At 32.1% G+C, this 17,909-nt stretch overlaps 1 protein-coding gene across 4 annotated transcripts in view; it reads right to left on the bottom strand.

Moving 5' to 3' along the window:
- LOC106879196 (ras-related protein Rab-3) overlaps positions 1-17,909 on the bottom strand; it is a 232,181-nt gene that overhangs the window by 119,556 nt on the left and 94,716 nt on the right. The window contains exon 1 of one of the 4 annotated variants that reach the window (XM_052969943.1): positions 14,104-14,287. The exons of 2 other annotated variants lie outside the window; for them this stretch is intronic. In XM_052969943.1, the coding sequence (XP_052825903.1) occupies positions 14,104-14,118 (15 nt within the window). In that variant the 5' untranslated portion in view covers positions 14,119-14,287. Of the gene's footprint in view, positions 1-721; positions 749-14,103; positions 14,288-17,909 lie in introns of those variants that run through there. One more of the 4 variants, XM_052969944.1, reaches the window with a different exon arrangement.

The raw sequence follows: 17,909 nt of genomic DNA, 5'->3' as shown, positions 1-17,909 counted from the left end.
ATTTACCCCTCCAAAAAATTACTGGTCAAAATATGAAACCATATTTGTAAATAAAATAAGTTAACAGTTTCGCTGAACTTGTAAAGGGAATTTTGGCAACATTGCCTTTTGTCACATCACTAATAACAAAACCAGGAAGAAAACATAGATGCAATAAATAAATAAATCCATGACTAAGTAAGTATGTATAAGAGTCAGGCAGATCCAGGTAAAAGAAAACTGACATGGTTGAGTAATTTAGTCAGATATAATACACTGACCAATGACTGACTATAAAAAATACATAAAATGCTATTGGTTGAAAGATTTTATCTGGATTTATATATATATATAAATTTTTCTGATGTTTAAAATATAATGTAATCATTCATTTTACAATGAAGTAAAGGAAGTGATGATTCTTTATCATAGGAAGGTGAAAGAGGGGAGAAAAACAGTTAGACAAGAAGTTTGCAACATATCTTAGTGAACCATTGCATTCAGAAATGAAAGAAAGGTGAAGGATAAAACCAAATCAAGGGCATTTCTACTGAAACTAATTAGGGAAATATTACATGGGCTACTACAAAACATAGCCTAAGTTCTGGACATTAAAAAACAAAAAAATTATCTGAAGAAAATAAATGGATGGTGGGGCTGGAGAGAAAAGAAAAACACGGGGCTAAACAAATGATTGATTGGAAGGTTAATGACACAGCACAAAAGAAAACTATCTACTCACAGAGTTTCCCATGGTTGTCCACTAGAAATGATTTTACTGTAGGAAGTTATTCAACAACAATTGTAGTAACAGTGGCGGTGGTGGAAATTGTCACTACTACTGCTAGTTTTAGTACTACTACTATTAGTGGTGGTGATAAAAACAAACAAGACAATTTCATTTTGAAGCAAGATAATTAGTAAGTGTTTTACATTCCTGGTACTATGTCTCTCCCCGACCCTCCACCGGAATAGGTTACTACTGATGGGTGGGTGTTTAACTTCAAAATATACATCCATTTATTTCAGACCACTTAGTAAATAATATTACTCCACTTCTACCCGGGAAGTAGGGGAACCATTATTCTTACTCCGTATCAATTTGACAACTTATCCTGGTGTATTATTTAGTAATTATTCTATCAATTCTTAAGATCAAGTTGACCCATAACTTGTACAACTAATATAGCATGGAAAAAAAACTGAAAGCTAAAAATTACTCAGCGAATACCACCTAAGCTACTAATAAATTACAGTACACTTGCTATTCAGAGATTACCAAAATTCAAACTAATAACAGCATGAAACTATTAATAATTAAGATAATATATGTAAATATGTTAGTACATGTGTATACTAGTAATCCTAGTATATAAGTGTGTGTTGATAATGTCATGGGCACTCATACATTGACATATAACATTTGTACTGAACATTACTTACAAAACATACACACAAAGTTCATATCCTTCACACACACACACACACACACACACACACACACACACACACACACATGGACATATATATATATGTTACAAATAGTGTAGAATTTATAAACAACTAGTAATGCAGTACTTATCAACTCCTTCACTACAGGCAAAGCAAATATCTCACTCTCTCATTATGTTCTAACTTACAAATGTTTGTTTAATCTAATTATTAACATGTTAACTAATAGAAGAAAGTAGAAAATTTAGTACATTGCTCACTTGAATTGAAAAGTATGAATGAAAGAACAACTCCAATATTCACATGTGACCCGTTTCAATGGACAACTGTACGTGACAGTAACAGAAATGAAACAACTTTTAAGAAAATGATACAAAACCTGTAGGTGTAGCATTTCCCGCGGCTTCAAAAAAATGCTTCGTTCTCCCCCACACTTGAGTGCAAAAACCAGTCGACCATGTGACTTAATCTTAGTAGATATTTTGTTTACCTCAAATAAAATGTATTTCAACATAATAACAAAAGCCTTTCACTACTTCTACATTCTTTTTATTGCTATTGTTTCTTTTTTCTTATGAACTGAATAATTCTGTTGAGATTTTCGTATGAAATTACATAACCTCTACTTTAAACCATCCTTTACCCTCCCCTCACACCACCTTCTTGTATCTTGAGATACTCTGGCATCTGGTCACCACCATCTCTATCTTCTTTCTAGTTACTCTCACTCAATCCTATATAATGCAGGGTAGCCATGTATCTTCTTTACAGCAAGACACCTGGGCTTGTTCTTTTATCATACTAACTTCTCAACACGTGGCATATAACCATGCCCCCACCTTCTCAATATTCCCCAACTTGTCTTGCAAGTTACCTGGTGACCTCACCAGTACACACTGTAAAGTGGTTGGTGTTACGAAGAGCATTCAGCTGTAGAAACCATGCCAAAGATGACATTGGAGCTCAATGCAGCCTTGTGGCCCATTGGATCCTGTCAAACCGTCCAACCTATGCCAGCATGGAAAATGAACTTTAGATGATGTTCTCATACTTGGATAGTTTTCTCCAAACCAATCAGTTTTAATACCAGTCAACTGTACTAGATGGAAAATCAGTACATAACAAAAAAGAAAAGAAAATTATCCAATGCCATAATTTAATCACCTATCATTTGCATTTTAATGATAAATGTAAAATATTTGATCCAGCAGATGTAATAGAACAATTAAAAGATTGAAATTATACATAATGGGTAAATTAATTATTTATTATAGTCATGAGTTTGTTACAAACTTCAAAATGTTTAGTTGAACCAACTAAATTTGATTCTGTGAGATAAGCAAGCTTTAACATCTTCCAGTTAATAAAGGTTATTATGAGTTTAAAATTTTTTCTATGGAAGTGCTCCAGTATGGTCACTGCACAGGAGATTGAATAAGTAATGCTTAAAAAATATTAAAGCATTTCATTAAGTGTGTGTTAACAGATATATTTTAAAGTCATTTTGTGAAAATTAAAAGATAAAAAAATATCAAGAAATCTGGTAATTATTAAAATTTCAAATCAAATTTAAAAAAAAAAAAAATTCCCTTTAAAAACTGCATACTTGAATCAAAACAAAATTCTAGTCCACATGAAATAATATTTTATAGAAGAAAACTCTTTCATGAGACACAGAATGGCTTGAAGAGTATTTTATGTAATTATTATATAATTCATGAAATAATTTATAACCATTGTATCCGAACAGTTGTTTGCATTACATAATTAAACCTACCAACCTGATATATAGTCCCTTATATATGCTATGTTCATATCTGTAACACGTATATATACGTCATATATGTCTAACCCATGCAAGCTTGGAAAAGTAGATCTTTATCAAAACTACTTAACAGAGTTTTACAGCACACGACTTGTATAGGAAATTTTGGCAACATTTTTCATTCGCATGAAATCAATAATTTCAAATGCTTCCTTTATAACTGTTAATATCATTTCTTTCACTTTGTTCGTTTTATAAGAATATTTTGCAAGTTACTTGGTGACCTCATGCTGGTGGCATGAAAAAAAGAAAAGAAAAATGCACCCAGTATATTCTGTAGAGTGGTTGGCATTAGGAGGGCATGAAGCTGGAGAAACCATGCCAAAACAGACACTGGAGCTCAACACAGTCAGACCATCCAACCCATGCCAGCATGGATAATAAACATTAAATGATGCAACACAGTTCTCTGGCTTGTAGGATCCTGTCAAACTCTCCAACCTATGCCACCATGGAAGACATGCATTAAATAATGAAATACAGTCATATGGCTTGGCGGATCCTGTCAAACTAACCAACCCACACCAGCACTGAAGAAAGACAATGAATGATGAAAATGATGACCATGACAATGAGTATTAGCTATTTGCACTTTAGAAGCTTAAATGCCATGTATATAGAAGATTTTCATCGTTTTATCAGATATATTATAATCAGGATCAACCACTCTATCCACTGTGTCCTTCCTTGATTTGGGGGAGATTTTATTGCTATTTCTAGTAGTTCAAGAAACCACATCAAAGTTCCTTTGTTGGCTTGAATATTTTGTCGGTGTCAGTAATGTAATGAGGGGAAGAGGGACAAAACAGGAATTCACCTTGGGTGACACTTTTATGGAGGTGAAACTTTTTAGCCTAGTGTATAAGCCTGTATAACGGGTAGGGGTAGACATCAAATTAAATGGCTGCTCTGGGTGGCACACATTCTAGCTATACCACTGTCTGTTGTATAAAGAAATTTGTACAGACCATCTCTCTGATATTTTCACTTTTCATCTCTTCCAATTAGGATTGGTTGTGTATCTTTTTAGTGCATCTTACATGTGTTTATTATTTTGCACAAGAGTTTTATTATCGGCAGGTTAAGTTAATGGTGCATAAAATCATAATAATTAGCTTGACTAGTTTCCATTGTTTTGTAAGTGTTGGGTGTGCTGATGTCTGATAGTGTTTGATTTCTCTATTTCTCTGTTGTATCATTGATCTTTTGCAAATGAGATGTTTGAACTCATTTAACTGCATTGCTATACTAATCTCCAGGCTCATTATCCTCATCATGGGATGGATGTGTTAATAAACCATTAATTAACATTCAGTCTATGGTTACAGCAGAACTGGTAAACTGACAGTAAATTCAAACATTAGATGGAAAAAGAACCTAATTACTGGGATTTGCTGTGGGGCTTCAAAATTTCTTTCACAATCAATAGGTGTAGACGTGGCCATATAATTTAGAAGTTTGCTTCCTAACCACATGGTTTTGGATTCAGTCCCATTGGACAATTACACAAAGGCTCTCATTGCAATTCAAGCTTAAACACTGTAGATACTTTAGTTATCATCATTCACTAAAATGCTTCATGGAATAAACTCCAACAAGGAATTAAGTTTTTTTTTAAAAGAAAAATCATATGGAACAACTAAGTAAGAAACATATCATTTAAAAAAACTTGATGAAAGCATTTTTTTTTTTTTGTGTGTGTGTGTGTTAAATTCTTTGTGTATCTGAAAAGATATTTTTTTGCATTCATTTCTGCTTGCCTATGAATAGAACAAATCAAAGAAACCTTGAACAATACACATATTCTATGAGTGGAGACTAGACAATATCAAAATACTATGGTACTTAAGTCAAATTTTGGTGAAGTGTATCACTTCAATAAATAGAGACGGGAATGTTTAAAGGTCTTAATTAATTTTAGATAAGAATTAGTACTTCAAACACAAATTTTGGCAAAATATTGAAAGCCACAGAGTGGTGCCATTTACCATATTTCTAACAATCAACATACTTTGCAATAAAGGTTCTACAATTGACTTATTGAATTACTTCAAGTCATGAGCTACTGAAAGTAAAAAAAAATCACTTTAAAATAAATCTATATTGTTTATATATACTTTGTTTCCTTTGCCTCTTCATTCAGTGAAGGCAAGATTTGTATTGTAAATCAATGATAGATGCAGGCACCATTTTGAGCAATACTGCCAACAACCAGAGATGACAGTACCTCTTTGGAGTTATTTGACATCTAAAAATAACAACCAAATCTCCTTCAGATACCACCCAAGCTTCTTAAATAAGAAAGATAAATTATTTTATATCTTTTTTAAGACAACCAGCTGGAATACTTTTGATTATAGGTCTGCTCTTCAAAGTTAGTCTTTGGCTAAATAACAATTGCATAGGATATTTAGAATGAGCATATGCTACATCACCATCCTTGTTGTCATTATTTAATAGCTGCTTTGTATACTGGCATGGGCTGGATAGTTCAACAGGAACGGTCAAGTCAGAAGATTGCACCAAACTCTGCTGTCTGCTTTGGCATGGTTTCAACAGCTGGATGCCTTTCCTAATACTAATACCCTTCCTAAAGCTACATTATAAATATATATATACACATATATATGACACACACACACACACAGCAGATGATTCAACATTATCCTGTATGTGTGTGCATTATTTAGGCATGATCACAAGATGGTGCCAATCTCTCTCTCTCTCTCTCTCTCTCTCTCTCTCTCTCTCTCTCTTTCTCATATATATATATATATATATATATATATATATGATGGATTTCTCTCGGTTTCTGTCTACCAAATCCACTCATAAAAATTTAGTCAGCTGTGCATTTAAAAATACATTACAACGAAAACACAAACAGTGCATTTAATTCACCAACAAGTTATAAATCCATATTTAAAAAGCAATTAGACCTAATAACATATATGATAGTAATAAGATAATCATTATGTTATAATATAATAATCATTATGTTAAAAAAACTAGAGATATTCCAATGGATACTGTGTTGATAACAAGAAAAACACAATCTTAACATGATGTATATGAATATAATAAAATCTAGTTTAGCTACAGATTATTTTTCAATGCTGTCAATCCAGTTTTCCATGCAAGCGTAATTTGCATGTTTCTATAAATTTGAACATTTCAATGTGAATTATTGAAAGTGTTTTCAGAAGATGTCTTTAATCACTCAACTGTAAAATTTTCAGCTTGATTCATTCAAGCAACTAGAAATTCTAAGCCTTGCCTAATGTTCTGATACAGTTACTGTAGTAATGTGGCTTTGAACTCCTGACCACGTGATCGACAACAGTCTAGCACCTTAACATCACTGCCACTGTGCTGCATAAGATATGACTGAAAAAAAATTCTAAATCAATGATTGTAATCAAGATAAATTGAATGGTAATTACAATCAGTTTTATCAATAATTATACAATAAGATTATTAATGAATTTTAAAAATTGTGGTATAATTAAATCAACAATCCAGGTTTCTTCTTTTGTGTTAATGTTAGTTGTTTATTGCTCTTTTGCACTTAGTCTGTATTCTCAAACTTCTTTTTCCTCAGCCTAACAAAGGCAATGGTGAAATGTTCTCTCAATCATAACTTGTTTTACAACTTGCATAAATAAAAGAACCTTTATAATAGCAAAAGAACATTATTTCTGTGCAACAAGATTGTTGCTCACCAACTAGAGAGAGAGGGGGGGGGAGAAAGAGAGAGAGAAAGAGAGAGAGAGAAAGAGAGAGAGAGAGAGAGAGAGAGAGAGAGAGAGAGAGAGAGAGAGAGAGAGAGAGAGAGAGAGAGAGAGAGAGAGAGAGAGAGAGAGAGAGAGAGAAGGGATAGTGAAAAATAGTGCAAAAGAAAAGAAGAGGCAGAAATTAAAGAAGTAGCAGGAGATATTCAAGGAGGAAAATCATGGAAGGTAAGAATCAAAAAGGGAGGAATTGAGGAGTGACAGAGAAACAAAAGGTGCAGAGTAACCAGAAAGGAAGAGGGGAGAGAGAGACAGAGAGACAGAGAGAGACAGAGAGACAGAGAGAGACAGAGAGACAGAGAGAGACAGAGAGACAGAGAGAGACAGAGAGACAGAGAGAGACAGAGAGAGACAGGCAGACATGGGAGGAGGAGAAAATACAAGGTAGAGGAAGTGAAGAGTTAGAGAGGAAATGATAGAAGAGTGTCCATGTGTATGTATCTGTGTGCCTATGATTGTTTTGTGCATGTCTGTGAGTATGAATGAAAGCTTGGTGTTTGAGCATGTGTATGTGTGCACGTGTGTGTATGCATATGTGAATTACAAAATGGATAAAAACTTATTGATTGTTGGAGAACAAGAAATCAATATCATCTTGTTTGATTTATTAACCAAAAATAGCATCAATGGCTTAGGACAACTTGTCTAATGTCTACTGAATAACAACTCCGGACTAAGAACAGACTTTCAATTGTAGCTTATAATTGCATAGTTATACTATGGCCCTGACCAGCATAAAGCAGTCACAAAATGAAAATTTAGTGATTTTCTTCATTTATATTATAGATGTTTCTTACCACATGCTCTTTGCATTTATACTTTCAATACAGGATTTTTAAACTATTATAGTTAGGATACCAGTGGTGTTATGCAGGTCACATTGAGCAAGTTGTTTCATTCACATGCAAAAAAAAACTTACAAAATATATGGGAAATAACAATGCTTATATCTGTTTTAATAGTTTACTCTATATTATAAGCTTTGGCAGTCTCTTACATTATTTTAGAAAGGTCACACATTAAAGATTACAATAAGAATAATGTTTTTAAGATGCAAATGTGATATGCATTTTCAAATCCTTTTCCCAATATGATAAATCTATTTTTACAGCATTTCTTTATTATAAGAATTCAAGAATGAATAACCTAAATTGGTAATGAGATTATATTGAAGAAAATGTGTATTGGAAAGTAATAAATAATACACAATGGCAAAAATGAAATTAGAATAAAAACCTTTGGTGGGTTTACAAAATCTTTAGGGAAATAAATTCCATAAAATCACACTAGATTAATAAATAGGATCTTTTAATAATAATATATAAAGCATAAACAAAATAATGTACAAAATATTTGCAAGTTATGTAGTATTATATAGTAGATTCGTAAGTCATGACTTGATCATCATCAGAATTGTCAAACATCATTTCCCATGAAAAACCAGGTTAGATTACACAAAAATGCCATGTAAAGTGCATCATAGTCAACTGTTAGTGAAAGACCTACAAAATATACGAGGGTGGTGTAAACAGAATGAACAATATACAAGGACAAAAGGGACAAAGTTTCACAAATAAAGTATTAACATAAGTAGCAATAGAAAGTGTCTTAACGTTTCAGACATCAGTCCTTCATCAGAAGAGAAGAACATAAGGTGATTGAGAAAGAGAAATAGTCAGTAAAAGATAGAGGGAAAAAAAAAACACATGAAAGGTTAGAAACCAGGTGGGAATGCTGTTCTATAAAGGTGGGTGCAGGAGCAAGTGTGTATATGCAAGTGTAAGAATGTATCTGCCCTAAAGTGGGTTTAAAATAAAGGAGTGATGTGTAAGTGTGTTTTAGGAAAAGATTGGATTCTTGATATAGCCAGGATGTAATGCACACATAAAATGAAAACAGCTATGAAGAGGCACAATTCTCAATTAAACATCTAGAAAGCACATCAACTAACTGACATTTGGAGTCATTTGTATTGATGGTGATGGTAGTAGTTTGGTTCATGAAGAGAATCCCCCAGACACGTCAGAAATGCTCCAGGAAACATACTGCCATTATACTGGTTCTGCCAACAAAAATATTGTCTTTCTATGCTCTCTCTCTACAACGAAGGCTGTTGTTAACTATTAGAGAATCAACATGAAGAGAAGTTAAATGAATCTCTTAGCTGCATATCAAAGAGCTGATGCATATATAATTGAAAGTTTAACTGTTCATTATTGTTGTAATGCCATTAAACAACCACTTAAAGAAATGTACACATTCATAATTATCACTGCCAGAGATAAGAGCTAGACAGGAATTCTCTTGATAATCTTTTTTTACCATTTCAGTTCATTCTTTTATAGGTATATTCTATGCTTGTTCCAACTTCTTTTGATTGATGCATTTACATCATCCACTGAGACACTAAACTTACTTAAGGGAAACAATTTAAATTTAGAAAGTCGCTAATAAATAGTACAGGAGATATTTTGTACATTTCCCCATTTCTTGATGTAAGTATATTTTTTGAAAGGATTTTTAAAAGTCAGTTGTTCCACAGTTACAGAAAGAGATAATCATTTTGATGTCTATCCATGTCATTTCTATTCTAGGTAATACATTTTACTCCAATTTTTTAACTCCAATAACATACATTGGATGGTTCTGTGATTATTAGTATGAATTATTGAAATATCTTACAACTGCATTCCTTACAATTAACAACTGAACTGGGAAGTTAATATAGAGCCATTTTCTGTGAAGCAAAATGAAGGTTACCCAGCGAAAAAAGGGTACCAACACCAGGCACAAAACATTTGATTAGTAATGCAATAAAAAAAAAAAGAAAAAGAAAGAAAAAAACCCATCCAACATTTAAGAATATCCTAATATTCAATGCTATTCAAGATGAATTAATAGTCTATAAAGCTACGTCATATGTTGTGTATCAGTGCTTGGCAAACTAATTACAAATACTATCTCTAATTCTCTAATTATTATAACAATTATTCTGTGAATAAGACCTATTTAATCTGACGCATTGCATCAGTAAATCATATTTAATGAAAAATAAAATAGTTTTACTGTTCTAAATCATGATTTTGCTAGAACACTGACAGCAATTATTAAACAATGATGGTTATTGTGAATAATTATATGTATACAACCTACTTTGCTATAGTTTATTTCTTATAAGTAATCTTCAAAGATAATCAATGAAGTTTAAATTAAACATAATAGTTTTACTTTTATTATGTATATTTTCATTTTTTCAAACTGGCAAATATAACACATCTATATTTAGCTGGTGACCATATTTTTTAAATCAGTTTCTCACTAAATGTCAATTTTCCTTCCTAACCAGACAAAAGAGAGACAAAGAGATAAAAGAGATAATGTGCATAATATCTACATTGATCATTTATATTTCATTAGGAAACAAGAAATCTTAAAGGAGGAAAAAATTTCTCAAATAAGTAAAGATGATTAGTACAAAGTGTACTTTGAGATTGTCATTATTGATTTGATGTATTCAACACAGATTTACTGGTAGGCTGCTATGCATATGCAAGAAAAGTTATAAATAAGGTTATTTTCCTCTTAATAATTAAATTTTATTAATGGAAATACAATAAAATAGTTCTTGGCTAAATTTCTTCCAATAATCAAAAAATAAATTACGCACTTCATATTTTAATAAAGATTTTTATGTTAGTCATGAAATTTTCTCTTCCTTCCTTATCAAGCAGACATTTCTTTTTTTTTCTTGAATTTGTAAAAATAAAATGACAGTAAAACTTAAACAAAATTAATTCTTAACCTACTTTTTAAACAAACAAACAATTAAAAAAAACTTTTAAAAAAGCATTATTTAGTTTTAAATAATTTTCTTTTATAAGATATTCCTGATTTAATATTTTGAATTTTGACACAAATGAAAATGGTAAAAATACTATTACTAGTTAGGGAAAATTTAAAGTGATATGAATGTACTCAAAATATTGCTGAAATCATCTGGATTATCTGCATTTAATCAAACTATTCATATCTGGTGATTTATTCACACATTTAACTAAAACATGAGTATAAATCTATAACTCGATGATAAAGACAGCAGAAGGGTGGGCTCTTCTGTTTTCACCAATGCAGAAATTAAAGCAAGTGTCAAAAAAAAAAAAATTATGATAATATTATTCCCTAAAATTGTACTTAATGCTTGAATCTCACAATATATCTTTGTATTTTACTGACTATATTTAATGGAAAAATACATGGAATAATTAGTATCTTGCTGGATTTAAATCAATTTGTAAAGATAATCTATAAATGAATTGGTTTCAATATATAACTATTACCATATATGTACATGCACATGTGTATGTACACAGAACTTGCATATAAAATTATTATATATCAATAACTTAAAACAAAACTGTTAAAGAAAATTAATAATAATAAGCAGTGCAGAAATTATTCTAAAATTCAATACAATTTATATAATTCAATGGTTATAATTAATGCATTTACTGAATTTAACATTAGTATCCTAACTTCTCCAGATACCAACATGAGAAAGTATTTAACTCATTCCTATTGGCCAAAATATGCCTCTATAATTGTGGTAGCTGTAACTACATCTTAAGCTACAAAGTAGTCACACATACACATGTCTATACATAGACATATATAGATTAAAGGGCTAATGAGGACATATATATTTCTATCTATACCAACAATTACATCCGGGACAAAATATTTCCAACTTAACAAAATCTGTTGTAAATCTCTGGTGTTTTCATACAAGACCATGCACATTCATTTCATACTCTTAAGATAGTGTGAATTCCTTGAACAAAAAAAGGAGCAACGTGTGTGACAATTGTGTGTAAGCAAGAGTGCTTCTGTGTGTGTGTGTGTGTGTGTGTGCAAGGGAGAGAGAGAGAGAGCGATGGATTGACATAATGGATTACATTTTATCAATGAACTTAAATTCAAAATTTCATTTAATTATAATTATACACATACACATTATCATCACAATCACCACCAGTTAGTGTTCACTTTTCCATGCTTGCATGAGTTAGACAGAATTTGCTAAGGCAAATTGTCTATGGCCAGATGCTCCTCCTATCATCAACCCTCAAATATCTCCTCATGGCTAGACATGTTTTTGTTACAGGAAACTGGAATTGAACAACATCTGTATAATTGCGATGCTCATGTATAACCACCATCACATGATGTCAAGCCAAAGGTACACACACAAACACATATACATATATAAATGAAGCACTTTCCAGTTTCTGTCTACCAAATTCACTCATAAGGTTTTGGCTGGCCCAAGGCTATAAAAAGCATTTGCTCAAAATACTACACAGTAGGACTGAACCAAAAACCACATGCTTAGCAAGCAAGCTTCTTAACCACAAGGCCACACCTATGCCAATGTATACATATAATATATGCACACTCATGTGTGTGTGTGTGTGTGTGTGTGTGTGTGTGTGTGTGTGTGTGTGTGAGAGAGAGAGAGAGAGAGAGAGAGACTATATATGTAATTCAAAATATTTTCACATTTAAGGAAATATTTAACTTTTACCATTTCACAGCAATTGTATTTGTATGTGTTCCTTTTAAAATATTTTCATATCAATTGTATCTATGTGGTGTTGTTTATTCATTATATAACCCTTTAGCATTCAGATTACTCTGTTAAATCTAATGCTTATTTATTCATGTTGTTTTGAATTAATCTTGCATTATGTAGTAGCTTTGAGATTTCGATGGTGTGTTTGTTTAGATTTAGAATGACATTGTAGGGTAGGTGTAAGAGGCTGAATCTTGCCAGTTTGAACATAAAACAGTTGGAATATTTGAGTCGGATATGGCCAGTTTAAACATTAAAGGGACAAAGTATGAACACACACACACACACACACACACACACTGGTGTAGTTATGTGAATACATGTATGCATAGGCAGAAAAGAAACAACTTTTTAACTTGTATTCAGAACAAGATTTAAAACATGAAAATGCATTATACTGAAATAAAAATTAGTATGAACAGTTAATCAGTCTCTCATCCAAATTTCAAGGACGAAATTAAAATATGAATAAAAATAATTAGCAAACAAGTATAAAATATTGCCAAAATACAAAATTGTGTCAGCAAATCAATTTTGCTTTATATTTAAAGGCAATATGTCTCTGCTAGAAATCAATATATTTTAATATAATGGAAACAAAATGTATTTGTAGACAAACCAAAATTTTCTGGATATTTAAAATAATGTATGTATGCAAATGATAATATTAACATGATTTACAAACTGACTTGTGACACTGTATGTCTGTGTTTGCAAAACTATGAGCTGAAATTCACTTAAATTTGTACATATTTCTGTGAGAATGTGTGTGTGTGTGTGTGTGTGTGTGTGTGTGTGTGTGTGTGTGTGTGTGTGTGTGTGTGTGTGTGTGTGTGTGTGTGTGTTTAATTAAAATGCTATCAAGATAACTAACTTCGAAATTATACCGGTAGTGGCTTGTCAGATAATTCTGTGTGTGTGCGTGTGTGTGTATATATTTATATTGTACATGTATATTTGTAATCTAAACATTGGGGACGCACACACACACACACACACATCATATGTAATGTTTATTTTACAACATTAATTGAAATGCTTATAAAGAAAAAAAATAGACAGAAAAATAAATACCAAAATTTCAACTAATTTTCATATGTAATATTTTGTAGTAGTTGCTTTATTTGTCTAATACAAACAATGAGTTTTCAATATTAAACAGTGAATCTATATTTTCAAGTTGAAAAATACAATATAACATATCTTATACTACTGCAAGTTTCTCACTGGGAGTGGCCTGCCATGAATAACTTGGAGCAGTAAATTATGTTAAAATTCTCAACTTGAAATAAAATATATATATATGAAAATGACTGTTTTTTTTTAATGCGTGAAATTTTAAAATTTGCTTTTAATTTCACTAGATTTGTTTTTTCTTTTTGTATAAATCTAATAATTTAAATCAAGAATCAAACAATAATAATTACCAAATTACTGTCCATGGTGATTATTAACAGCTAAGAAATATAAGCTTCCTTGTTTGGTGCTAGATACAGCAATGCAATACTGATTCAGTCCAGTGATGTGAGAGGCTAGCAATAATACAGCCACCACCACGATACCTGCAGTGATGCTATTGGAATCTACCAACTTGCATTGATGCCAAAACAAAATGGCCACTGTTTCAGGATATTGATTGCTGGAAGCTATTCCAATACACAGACCACTTTAAGTGGACGGAGAAGGGATAGGGTGGTTGGTTGATAGAGAGAGAATGTGGGTGTATGTGAGGGAGTGTGATTGATTGTGTGAGAGTGCAAGTTTGTATGTGTATGAGTAATTGTGTGTGTGTGTGTGTGTGTGTGTGTGTGTGTGTGTGTGTGTGTGTGAATATGTGTATGAAAGGGTATTTAGACAGAGTAGTAAATGTGCAGAGATGAGTAAGAAGATAGGTTAGTTTCACAAAAATCTATGGGTGAATATATATATATGTATATATATATATATACATATATATATACATACATATATATATATTGTATTGTATGAATATTTAAGAGTTACTGCATCTGATTTTACTTAAGGGTGGCTAGTGATGAACTTGTAATTTAATGCAAAAACATTAACAATTCAATATATTTCTAAATATTCTGAATTAAATACTAACACTACTATTAACACAACAAAAGCAATATTAATAATGGTCTTTAAAACTTAAGTGCAAAGGCCACAAGCATTTAAGGATTGAAATACAGTCAGTTAAATCAAATTCAACACTTGGCAAGCTCTTATTTCATTGACCCCAGAAGGATGAAACACAGAGATTGAACCAAGCAGGAATTGAATTTCGAACGTTAAGGAACATTAAATAAAATACTGCAATGTATCAAGTCTAACACACTATGAATTCTGCCAATCTACATACTGCTCTTTCTGCCAAACACTTGCACAAGGCTACAAACTTTTGAGGAAAGGACACGTAACTAATAAAATTAACCCCAGTTCATGGTAGCTACATCATCATCATTGTCGTTATCATTTTACTGCCCATGTTTCCATGCTTGTATGGATCAGACAAAGCTAACTGAGCCAGATTTTCTATGGCTGGATGCTCTTTCTAATGCCAACCTTCACTTGTTTCCGAGCAAGGTAATATTTCTTCATGGCCAGATATGTTCTTGCAGTATATTGGAAATGAATGACACTGCTTGTACGACAATGATAATCATTGGAAGAGAATATATAGTCTGCTTTGGCAAGGTATCCAGCACTGTACCATTTTGGAAATGTTACTGCTACATTTGTTGTCACCATTTCTAATTTTGGTACAAAATATTAAATTTGTAGGAATGGAGTACAGTAAAAGGGAATGACTCCTATACATCAGTGGTGTCCATTTTATTCACTCACTTTCCATCATCATAATTATCATCATTTAACATCTGCCTTTCATGTTGGCAGGGCAAGTTTTTGATACATTTTAAAACAAAAAAGTGCATTTTAAACACCAGTAAATATGGTAACTGTGTTGAGATGAGTAAGATGATGGTACAGTCTCACAAAGTATCTGCTAGCAAGATTTATATATATATAGTATGAATGGTGAAGAGAGTATGGATCTGAATGAGTACCAGTTATATATTGAAACCAGTTCAGTAGTCTATAATCTTCACCAGAAGTGTACTGATTCTACCAAATGTTAACAGAATGTCAGAAAGTATTAGACTTAATACCTTGTGGTATTTGCTCATGTCCCTTTAAGATCAGTTCCTACCTTTCATCATTCCAGACTCAATAAAATAAACACCAATCAAGTACTGAGATAGCTTTAATTACCTCCAGAGGAAAGGGAAAGAAGAGGATTGAATCCCAGTATGTTTGAATTTACACAGAGAAGGGACTACATTAAATAGTAGTTTCAAATTCTGGCACAAGGCCAGCAGGTTTGAGGGGATGGGATTAGTTGATACCATTGATCTCAGAACTTGACTGATACTTTATTCCATTGACCTTGAAAGGATGAAAAATCAAATTGAACACAGCACAGTTTGAACTAAAGTGTAAAGAGCTGGAAGAAATGTCGCTAAGCATTTTTGCATGACTGAATTAAATAAGGAAACACATTTTATCTGACATTATAATATGACTACAAGGCAAGATTTTCATTTAGTGGCAAGAGATCAAAAAAGAAAAAAACTAAAACAGTATTGTAGACACAGATATTACCATTACTAAATATAAATTGTTATATTATTCTATTCACTCTTACACAAGCCAATGAATGAGCCTCTGCATGAATGTTTGACCTACTAGAAATAGCAACTAAATCTCCTTCAATGCCATAGCAACTGCCCTCACACCATCTCACCATCTTGCCTGGTTTTGGGCGTCCTCCCTTCTCAAGCCAACCCTCCCAATCTCCTCCTCCACCTGTCCCCTCCACATTTTCCTCAGTCTACCTCGCTTTCACTGTCCATTTACCTCAAACAGCCTCTTATCAAACAGCCTCATGCCACACATTTCTCTCATCATTGCTCTCTCAGTCCTTCTCAAAATTGCCATCTCTCTCTCCCTCAAACACCATGTCTCACTCCCAGACAGCATTGCAGCTCTCACACAACTCCTATAGACCTTTCCTTTCATCTTCAAGGAGAACCTTTTTAATAATTACTAAAAAAACAGCAATAATTTAGTTTAATTTTCAGTATTATTATTATTATTCTGATTTAGTCTTATATAATGGTGCACTGAACTTCATGTCTGAGATTGTTAGCTGCTGTGACATTTATCAAGGAAAAATGAGCATGCAAAGATACTGGATAGAACCATAACAGAAAACTCTGCTTATATATGATGTGACATGATACTTGAATCAAAAGTAAAATAAACCAGAAAGATTACAAGAAAACTGAATTTGTTCAGAGAAGTAAGAAAATTCTGGAACATGAAAACAGAAGGAAATGCTTGGAATAATAATACCCAAACAAATGTTCAAAAGATTATGAGAAAAACTGAAAATGAAAGGATGTTGAAGAAAACTATATCACCTACTATTCAACAATAGTACTTCTCAAAATTTTTGAAATTGAAGGATCACTAAATCTCAAGACATGATTTTATTGATATAATCAATAGGAAACCTTAATGAAGCATGAAATGCTTTTGCAAAGAAAGCAAGTTTCCCTAAGGAACCTGACACAGTAAAAGAAAAAGAATTTTAAAATATGGCTTTTAACCCATATACTAGGAATGATAAAAAAAAATTCTGAGCTATTAAATCAAAGGCATTCAATAATAATAATGTAGAGATAATTTTTTAATTAAGCTTGAAGCCCTATGGTTATAAGGAAGGAGAAATAAGAGATTGTGAACTTCTTGTTCTTTTTTTATTGGCTATTAGTACAAGCGAAATTTGAAAGAGCAAGGTCTACTGAATTGACCCTGATATATTATTAGTGATTTTTTCAAAGAGGGTATGAGCAATCATATCAGACCTCAATTGTTGACTGGCACACATTTTATTGATTCTTGTAATACAAAAGACAAAGTTAATCAGTATTTAAACTTAGAACATAAATGTACATAACTGTATGCCATAAAAAAGATTATAGCTAGTGTTCCAGTGATAATGAGCTTACAAGCTATCAAGTTTGACTGTTATATCGTTGAAATGGTTATTAAGGGTATGTTGGCAAGGAAAGCAACCACATGGTTTCAGACTTAATCATACTGCATGGTATCTTGCACAAGTATCTCTTACTATGGCCTGTTTATATATATATATATATATATA

Source organism: Octopus bimaculoides, chromosome 8 (genome assembly GCF_001194135.2).
Source record: "Octopus bimaculoides isolate UCB-OBI-ISO-001 chromosome 8, ASM119413v2, whole genome shotgun sequence".
Taxonomy (NCBI): domain Eukaryota; kingdom Metazoa; phylum Mollusca; class Cephalopoda; order Octopoda; family Octopodidae; genus Octopus; species Octopus bimaculoides.
Note: the sequence above shows the minus strand (reverse complement) of the source record. Positions and strands in the feature narration are given on the sequence as shown.